The following is a 10195-nucleotide window of genomic DNA, read 5'->3' as shown; positions in this document are numbered from 1 at the left end:
CATTAATGTCCTCATCCTCCCTCTCCCGCCTCTATCTCTTGACCACGTATTCAACATATCTCTTGACGCACAGCTAATAAATCAACATAAATAGAAACAAAAGCAAGCAATACCCCAAAGGCCCAAACTAAACAAAGCAAAATTTAAACATCCTTACGAACTAGCTATAAGGAAGATCAGAATATTAATATTAAACAAACAAAATACAAACAATACTCTAGACCAAAGACACCAATAAAAACTATTACACTTAATTGTTGAACTTTATGCATTCAATTCTTATATTAAGATTCTAATATCTAACTCTGCGTCACTCTCTGCCTTCTTCTGATACTTCATACTTGTGATTAAACTAAAATCCTTCGTGGCATATTGGCATTTCTCCTGTCCAAATTCTGCCTAATGTAATCGACAGCAGCCTCATCACTGCTACAAGTCAGATTGAGTTGTGATCCTATTTTTCAAATTTTGGTAGCTTTATTTTCAGATTCATCATCTTCACCTTCATTAGGTATCTCTCCTTCTGTATCTGTCTTGTTTCTCTTCTTCCTAGTTCTTTTTCTTTTGTCCTTTTTCGTTCTTCTCCTCCTTTTTGTGTATTTCTTTTTCTTGTTACATGGCTTCTAATTAGACCATGTTTCTTTAACAATTTCCCTTTCTTATTATTTGTTCTTATTTTTCTATATTTTGGTCGTGCTAACTGACTTTTTTTTCCCCTTCACATTACACTTTCTAACACTTCTCATCTTCACTTATGTTGGTATTTTCTTTCCTAGACTAAGCTAAGCTAAAACGTTTCTTATTATATCTTCAAAACACTGTGAGTCAGAGACATACATTTTCTTTCTAATTGATTGGGCCATATTGGAAACCCACTGCAATGGTTTACCCCAATGCTCTCATCGGCCAGGTGCTTCTTTTTCTTCAGCTTCTTCTATCCTTTTCTCCATTATCCTAGTTGGGTACTTCAAAATTTTCAATCTTGACTTTTTATTCTATGTGGTTTTACTACTTACTATTACTTTTTCTTGCTAGTTCTAGTTGGTTAGTTTGATAAGGACCTTACTTTTATACATTGGATTTAGGTGGCTAATGTTACTTGTTAAGGAGATTTATATTGTTTGAATGAAAATTGTTTGATTTGGACCTTAATTTGTGTTCTATTAGACTTTGTCCCTATTTTTTTGTGGTACCGGTCAGTGGTCACCACTTGTTTGTTTAATTGTTTCAGTTAACTAAACTCTCTTTCTCAACCCATGACATCATCAAGTGCTGCACACCTCTCGAATACTATATACCTTGCTATAATCATGCTTCTTTCTTTCTTTGCCGAATTTCTAATTGCAATATTATGTATGTACAATATAATTAATATGCAATTTGTTCACAATTTTCATGTAGTTCCTTTATCTATGACTTAGTTAATTAGTATCACAAATAAAATAAAATGAATAGGCCTTATTGATCAAAAACTATATTTGGCCTGGTCTGGTGTGCAGTTAATTCATCAGTGGCAGATATTGATCATGAAATATTGGAGAACAAAATCATCTCAATTAGATTTAAATAAGCGGTTATATCGGCCAATTTCATTCTTTTAACTAATTGAGGAAGAATTTGCAAATTGATAAAATTGGGTGGACGAATTTTTCATCTTTAAGGAAAACCATTCTAATCTCCTATTAGAAAAATTCCCAATTCTCCTTTGGGGGCTTCAACTCTTACATAAAGTTCTTGTTTCGGCAATTCAAAAGTCGGAGACGATTTTTTACTAATGAATCGATATTCAAAATCATTCCATTCTAGTTCCCTTTCCCTATCAAAGTAATGGATTTTTAAATTCTCATATGGATGAATACTCCTGTTTATTCCTTTCCATTTTCTATTCTCTTTTGTTATTCTTTCTTTCCAGAACTTTACTCATGTGAATATGTGATACAATACGAGATTCCTTTTTTTTTTCGTAATTTATTTCCCTTTTAAGTTCTTCCTTCACACAATTATAGAATAGTTAATATTAAAAGAGTTATCTCAATATAAATAAGGAGAAGACAATATTAGTTAGTTAGACATTGAGGCATGGAGAGATAGAGGAGCTTTTAGATTTCCTAAAAATAAACACAAGATTATAGTGCTCTCAAGTCTCAACTCTCAAGTCACAAGTTTCAACTCTCAAGTCACATTATTCAAGAACATCCTCAGTAAATAATACACCTAAAGATATTGATCCTGATTAATGGATTTTATTCGTAGAATATTATCTTAAGCCCAAAACTCAGGTAATTATAATTTTATTTCTTTTAGGTAGATTGATGACAAGGATATGCAAGACACTAGTTCAAGGAATGGCTATTATTTTTTTTTTTTAAAACAAAGCAAGCTCAATACATTATAGTGGAGCAAAAATAAAACGGACATAAAGTAAACCTGCATACAAAAGTTACCAATCTTCTGTCATCTCCGGCATTGCCATCAACAACCGAAAGGATCACTGCCAGTCCATTCTTTGTAGCTCAAAAACGTCCTTGTTTGAATGATCTCAACACCTGCTTCTTTATTATTGAAAATTCTGGCATTACATTCCAACCAAATATTTCAAATCACTGCAAAAAACTCAGTCAGCCACGTCTTCTGTTCATGTTTTCTATTGTGCATGCTAGTCCAACTCTCAAACCTTTGTTTCATGGTTCCAACGCTCTACCAAAAGACCTCAACCAAGTGCACTGCCATGTTAACTCACATAGAAGAAATAAATGCTGAACAAATTCTATCTCCTTGTTACACAGTACACAAATATCACTATGAATAATAACGCCTAATCTAGTCAACCTCTCTTTGGTATTAACTCTACCAACTAGCACAAACCATCCAAAAAGCTCAATTCTCGGAGGTACCAATCCTCTCCAAATTAAACTTGTGAAACTATAGCTCGTGATCTCGTTCGACAGAGTCTCAGATTGTATGACCTGCATAAAAGAGTTAGTAGAAAAAATATATTTATTATCAAACTTTCACACAACATTATCCTCTCTCCCAGTTGATAACTTCACTGGCCTTAACCTCTCATGGAGCTGATGGACAAGTTTCAGCTCCCATTGGGATTCCATATCCACTCTAACCCATCCCAAAACCCACAATCCCCAATCACATATCCTTGTTGGCTTGAAATAGAGAAGAGTCTTAGAAAACTCACTTTCAGAGGACCACCTTGAACCCAGTTATCTTTTCAAAACAGGATTTTTCTTTCATTCCCTACTTCCATTGCCAGGCCACTAACCATTTTTACTCTAACCTGTTGTTCTTTTATATTCAATTGACATATGTCTTTCTAGAGCCCTCCTTTTACCAGTAAAGTATGATTTACTAGCATTACATCAGGGTCCAATTTATTACACGAACAGACAATCTTCTTCCACAACGGACAATCCTCCTTTGAAAATTGCCACCACCACTTAAACAAGAGCGCTGTGTTCCTAAGCACTGCATCTCTAACCCCTATGCCCCCAGCCTTTTTCGGTACCTGGACCAGCTCCCACTTAACTAGAAGTATACCATAGTTATCGTCCTCCTTACACCATATAAAGCTCCTCTGTAATGCAATCAGCTTGTCAGCCACTGCCTTTGGCATCTTGGACAAACTTAGGTAATATATCGATAGGCTATTCAGCACCGATTTGATGAGGACAAGGTTACCTGCTTTATTTAGAACCTTCGTTTTTCATAAGTTGAGCTTCTCTTCCACCTTATCTATGATCGGTTTTCAAGTCTTCACCAGGCGCGGATTTGCTCCTAAAGAAATCCCGAGGTATCTAACAGGTAAGACAACTTGCTTGCACCCCAGTAGGCCACACACATGATCTACCCATCCCTGCTCACAGTTCACTGAGATCAGATTTGACTTATCAAAATTGATGCTCAGTCCAGAGATCATCTCAAAACACCACAACAGCTTCTTATAATTCACAATTGTCTCAGTCTCTGGAGGACAAAACAAGATGGTATCATATGCAAATTGGAGATGTGACAATTCGACATGATCTCCCCCGACCAGCAGCGGAGCAATGCACCTGTTCCTGACGGCTTCCCCCAACATCCTATGCAAAACATCGACCACAAGCACAAACTGAAGTGGAGAAAGAGGATCCCCTTGTCTTAGACCCCTCTCCATGTTGAACGGCTTGGATGGTGACCCATTTACCAAGATAGACATAGTGGCCGTACTAACACACTCCTTCACCTAATTCCTCCATCTTTGGCCAAAACCCATCTTCTGTAACACAATATCCACAAAACACCATTTGAATCTATCATAAGCTTTTTAAAAATCCAACTTGATAATAGCCGATGTATTTCTCCGCGTCTTAAGCCAATGAACCATCTCACAGGCTATGAGCGCGGCGTCATGAATTTTTCTACCCTTCACAAACGCTGTCTGAGTCTCTCCTACCAAGCCTGGCATAACTGATCTCATCCTTCTTACCAACACCTTCGAGATCACCTTATACACCCACCCCACCATACTAATCGGTCAAAAGTCCTTGATCTCCTTTGCACCCACAAATTTTGAGGCTAGCGTCACCCACGTGACATTCGCATCCGTTGGTAGCTTAGCACTTTGGAAGAACCCCATCATCGCTGCAATGGACTCCTGACCAATGTCCTCCTAGCATTTCTTGATAAAGTTCATATTGTACCCATCACTACCTGGGTCCTTAGAAGATTCACAAACCCACACTGCCTTCCTGATTTCCTCCTCAGACGGCAAAACTTCCAAAGCTTTAGCCTCAACTCTATCAATCTATTTCACCAAACCATCCCGAACACCAATCCTCGGAGCATATTCCTACTGATACGGATCATTGTAGAACCCCCTAATTGCAACCTTTATTCTTGCCTGATTCCGCACAAGTCGTCCATGAATAATCAGAGCATCTATTCTGTTATTGCTTTTTCTAACCGAGGCAATGTTATGGAAGTATCTGGTATTCTTATCCATGTTGCTAGTATGTTGGGACCGAGACATTTGCTTCCAGTGGATTTCCTTCCTAATGTACCACTTTTCACAAAAGCTCACCAACACCTTCCTTCTAGCCTCCGTTGTACCATCATAGATCCCATCACTAACTAGATTATCAAGCTTCTTGATTTCATCCTCAAGCCTTATCAGTCTCTTATCCATGTCACTAAAGTTATCCTTGTGCCATTGCCGCAAAGGTATCGTCAAGGCCTTCAGTGTACATGTGAACTGAGCATCACCCAAACTTCTCCATTCATTTTTGACCATCCTCAGAAAGCCCTCTTGCATAAACCAGGAATCCAGACTTCTGAAAGGTCTAAGGCCCCCTCTGACTCTTGTATCCTCCACAATCAACAGGCAGTGATCTGACAATCCCTTCGGATCACCTTTTAGCCGAATATCAGGAAACTTCTCAATCCATTCAATATTGACCAGAAACCTATCAATCCAATTACATGATCGACCCTTGAACCACGTGTACTTTCTATCAGTAAGCGGTAAATCCATCAACTGTATGTCATGCACCCAACTCTTAAACTCTTTCGCTGATGCCGGCAAACTAGTCACCCATTTGCAATCCTCAACTTGCAAAATCTCATTAAAGTCCCCCAATAAGTAGAAAGGAACCTAACACAGACCCACAGTATAGCTCAACTCTTCCTACACCACCCGCTTCTCCTCCCTCCCATGCGTCCCGTACACCAAACAAAATCTAAAATGTCACTGTATATAAATATAAATATAGTTATGGGGTGTTCTAAATATAAATACTAGTTCTTGAATTCCTGTTGATGATGAAATGTCACTGTCATAATTTGAAATGGTTTATCTATTTATTCTTTTTTATTATGTTTTCAAATTATACTTTTGTTGTAAGAATTAGATCAAAATAATGAGATTTTATCACCAAAAGAGTCAGGAAGTAGATCTTTTAGAGTAAGTAATAGAGTAGTGTGATTTTTTTTTAGAATTAAAAAATCATATTATGTTTGATACTTTATTTGTATAGAAGTTATTACTTTTGATTTCCAATACTAAAAAACTATATATTATATCTAATATTTTATTTGAGTTATGTAATATTTTGTTTATGGGTTATGATTTCTTATTATTATGAAATTTTAAACAAAAAATTATTTATTTGATGCGGTAAAAACGACGGTTAAAACTGTACTTTTAAGTGATAAAAAATGTTACTTTTATCGGTAAAAATGGCAGCTTATAACTACCATTTTAAACAATTAAAATGTCATTTTAACTCAGTAAAAATGGCAGTTTCAAACCGCTATTTTTGAATAATAAATGCGTAACTTTATTAAAAAAATGGCGATTCATAAACACCATTTTAAACAATATGAAACACCATTTTAACTCGGTAAAAATGACAATTTGAAACGTCATTTTAATGAATTAAAAATTTCGTTTTATTTAAAAACAACAGCGGTTTAAATTGACGTTTTTTTCTTTTATGCTTTTTCACATTCATTCCCTATTTTCCCACTTCTCTCCCTCTGCTAAGCTTTTTTGGTTATTTTTTGTAATCTTCTTTTCTTTAGCTTTGCCCAAATCCCCGCAGAAGCAAGGAAGGTGACAAATACAAAAAGATTGAGGGGAGAAGCCTCTGTTATTTTTTTTTCTTCCCCTTTCTCTCATGGTAACCTTGTTTGAGCATTTCTTTTTTTTTTTTTTTATCAAAAAGAGAACAAATAATTAGATGGCCTAACAATATTTGGACTATTAAATGATCTTAGTAATAAAATATATTTTATAAATATTTTAATAATTGTCGAATAGCTCTTTTTTAAACTATTTATTAATTAGTCCTTTACATATTATTTTATTCTAAAATCTGTTCTCTATTTTATAAATTATAATTTTATTATTCATCATTTATATTATCTTTATAATTGTATCATTGACAATTAGAAACTGTAAAGAAATAGAATATCCATTAATGGTAACCCTAATTCTAGTCTATGAATATGATTATGAGGTTGATTTGTGAACAACTTCAATTAATTTGATTTTTAAAACTAAGAATGTTAAACAATTCTTTTGAATTTAAGAAAAAGTAAAAATAACGTGAATCAACAAAATTTTATTTTGGATTTGTTTGTTGTTTTAATCTGTAGAAAAACGTAAACGATTGAAAAATCGTATTTGCTATTAATCCAATTGATTATTTTCTTCAACCAATCAATTGGATCCCTCAATCAGTCAATTGGATAAATAATAAAATCGATTGACTTGCATAAAAAATTTACTTTTACTTATAAAACAATCGATTGTTGTAAAAAGAAAAGATTTTCATTCACTAATCAATCAGTTTCTTGAATAAAAAAATCAATTTTTTTTTGAAAATTGCAAAAGAAAATATTTTCATTCACTAACCAATCACTGAATAAAAAAATCGATTTTTTTTCTAAACCTTAAAAGGCATACACTTCCATTCACTAACTAATTGATTATTCCAATGAAAAAATCGATCGATTTTTTGCAGATTGTGATTTCTATAAATGCGAAGAATGTATATCTAGCAATTAACAAATGATGATCAGTTGCTACAACAAATTAACTATGGAAGGAAAATCATAAACAATTACAATTATATATAGAATTGGGCAATTAAAAAAGAAATTGATGATAGATTATAAAATTACTAATCTTGGGATTGAAAAAGATAAGATTAGAATTTTAAAATCAACATAAAATTGAGAGAGATTGAAGATAGATACTCATAGAATATTAAATTATTAATGATAGAATTTTAAAAATAAGATAAATAATGAATAATAAAATAATAAATTATGAAATAAAGCGTAAATTTTAGAATTAAATAATACATAAAACATCATTTAATAAATAAAATTAAAAAGAGCTAATTAACAACTATTAAAAAAACTTAAAAAATATATTTTTATTACTAAGACTATTTAATAGTCTAAACATTTTGAAACCATTAAAGATGGAGGCAAAAAAGGGCTAATAGCCGACCAGATTTCAATTTAGTCGATTCACCCGTTTTCAATTGATTTTTTAGATTGAAAATTGGTTTTGAATTTCCCAATTTTACATGTGATCGAATTGGATGAGGCTCGGATTTACAGTTTAATCTCTCCGACTGTCTTGGTTTGATTCTTAGAACTATAGACAGGTCTCGTTTTTAACATAAGTGAAATACCATATTGTAATTTGTAAATTCTTTTTTCAAAATAAGAAGAACAAAGATTTAAATTTGATTTACTTCAATACTTAATTTTTTTTTTTTTGGACATGGTGAAGGCCAAACACCCTGCTCACACAGAAAAGACCCAAAACCCAGACCCGCCCTATCCAACTATCCTAATTCAAACTACAGAACTACCTCTACCTCTCAACATTCATTTCTCCCGTAACGCGCTAAACCAGAAGAAGCTAAATTCCCAAAACTAACGTCTAGAGAGGAGGAAGAGATTGTATCTGATGTAACTTGGCTAATGGCGGTGACCAAGCTCGCTCCAACGCTCCGACGAAGAAGGAAGACGGAGGCCGCACTGCTGCTTCAGCGCTCAAGGACGGGATGTCTCTGTGAAGCGTTACTCCGGTTGACTGATGCAAGCCTACTGGAAGCGTCTTGCGTTGTTATAGCTCCAAAAATACCGGCTTTGGCGAAGGAGGATTCTGACGGGATCGCTGTAAGCTTACAAGGCTGATTCATCTCTGCGCTAATGGAGTCTTTCCCTTCTTTACTCATCCATTCTTCAAGTACCTGAGTCTGCCACATTTTTTTTTTAAAAACTAAAATTTTTAACGCTGAAAGTAAGCCCCACGCACTCTTTTTTTTAAACTTATATATATATTTAAAAGTGATCAAGCCATGCTAGCATGGTGAGCTCTATTGTCTACTCCGAATTTGCCTTCAATTTCGCATAAACTCGTACAGACTTAATTTTTAGGGGTAAGTACTATTTTGGTCCCTAAAGTTTAGGGCCAAAATCGAAATCATCGTCTAATTTTCGATTTAGAATCGTCTTTAACGTTTTTTTTCGTATTAAAATCGTCCTTATAATTTTTTTGGACAAAAATATCCTCACCATTACCAACACAATTACCACCACTACCACCACCGCAAACAACAAACAAAGATCAATTAGCAAACTTCTTCCATCAACAGCAAACAACAATTCAGAAATCAAGAAATTCAGAAATAAAAAAAAACCAACAACTCAAAACCAACAATGATTCAACAAATCAAAGATTCAACAAATCAAGAAGCAGAAGACGAAGCAGAAACAGAAATCGAAGCAAAAAACAGAGGAGGCGAGCAGCAGCGGCGAGGCGGCGACCAGCAGCGGAGCGGAAGCCGACGACGATGAGGAGGTCACAGCGGCGACCTCCCTGTTTCTCCCCCCCTTCTTGCTCTCCCCACCCCCAGTAGCGTGGTGAGGACGACGGCGGCAGCGTGGTGAGGACGCGGCGGCTCCGACCCCCCTCACTCGCGATCCATCTCTCTTCGTGGTTCTGTTTACGATGGCACGACGCAAACGGCGCGATGGTGGCGGCGACTGAAGCACGAACGGCACCGACAGGGTCTGACGGTAGCAACGCGAGCAGCAGCGAGCTGCTCCCTCCCCAGCGCAATCCCCCTTCCCCCTTCCCTTTCCCTCCCCTCCCCTCCCCTCCCCTCCCCTGCACCTTTGTATACCCCCCACCCTCTGTTAGATATATAACCATTAATGTTGCCTTCTCCCATCAGCTTAACCTTTTGGGATGAGTGGTTTCATAACATGGTATCAGAGCTCTATGTCCGAAAGGTGCAAAATCAAAACCCAAAAGAGGCTCTTGTTTGAGGGGGAGTGTTAGATATATAACCATTAATGTTGCCTTCTCCCATCAGCTTAAGCTTTTGGGATGAGTGGTTTCATACTCCCCTGCACCTTTGTATACCTCCCCTCCCACGCGTTTTCTTCCCCCCTTCTCCAAACACGCGTTTTGTTTTCTTCTCCCTTCCCCAAACACGCGTTTTTTTTTTTAATTTTATAATTTTTATTATTAAAATAGGAATAGGGGTAGTTTAGGAATTAAATTAAAAATTTTAATAAAAATGACGATTTTAATATAAAAAAAAACGTTAAAGATGATTTTAAATCCAAAATTAGAAAAGGGACGATTTCGATTCTGGCACAAAATTATGGGACC

The 10195-nt window shown here is 35.7% G+C and overlaps 1 protein-coding gene across 1 annotated transcript; it reads right to left on the bottom strand.

The window, feature by feature from the left end:
• Positions 1-3011: 3011 nt before the first annotated feature.
• LOC148581680 (uncharacterized) lies at positions 3012-4210 on the bottom strand. Its single transcript, XM_088493189.1, has 3 exons — positions 3877-4210; positions 3347-3693; positions 3012-3161 (listed from the first exon to the last, which is right to left on the bottom strand). Exons 1-3 carry the CDS (start codon positions 4208-4210, stop codon positions 3012-3014), a joined length of 831 nt encoding a protein of 276 aa, XP_088349315.1.
• Positions 4211-10195: the final 5985 nt, after the last annotated feature.

The sequence above is a fragment of the Arachis ipaensis genome, chromosome B10 (assembly GCF_059453495.1).
Source record: "Arachis ipaensis isolate K30076 ecotype BB chromosome B10, ASM5945349v1, whole genome shotgun sequence".
Lineage (NCBI taxonomy): Eukaryota > Viridiplantae > Streptophyta > Magnoliopsida > Fabales > Fabaceae > Arachis > Arachis ipaensis.
The sequence above is the reverse complement of the archived record's forward strand: the minus strand, read 5'-3'. Positions and strand labels throughout refer to the sequence as shown.

Bases quoted from the DNA above. Each gene is read 5' to 3' on its own strand.
- LOC148581680 (XM_088493189.1), bottom strand. From the start codon at position 4,210: ATGTCTATCTTGGTAAATGGGTCACCATCCAAGCCGTTCAACATGGAG. The intron at 3,694-3,876 runs GTGAGCAGGGAT...TAAATAAAGCAG, and splicing joins AAATCTGATCTCAGTGAACT to GTAACCTTGTCCTCATCAAA. The intron at 3,162-3,346 runs GTAAAAGGAGGG...CTCTATTTCAAG, and splicing joins TAGTAAATCATACTTTACTG to CCAACAAGGATATGTGATTG.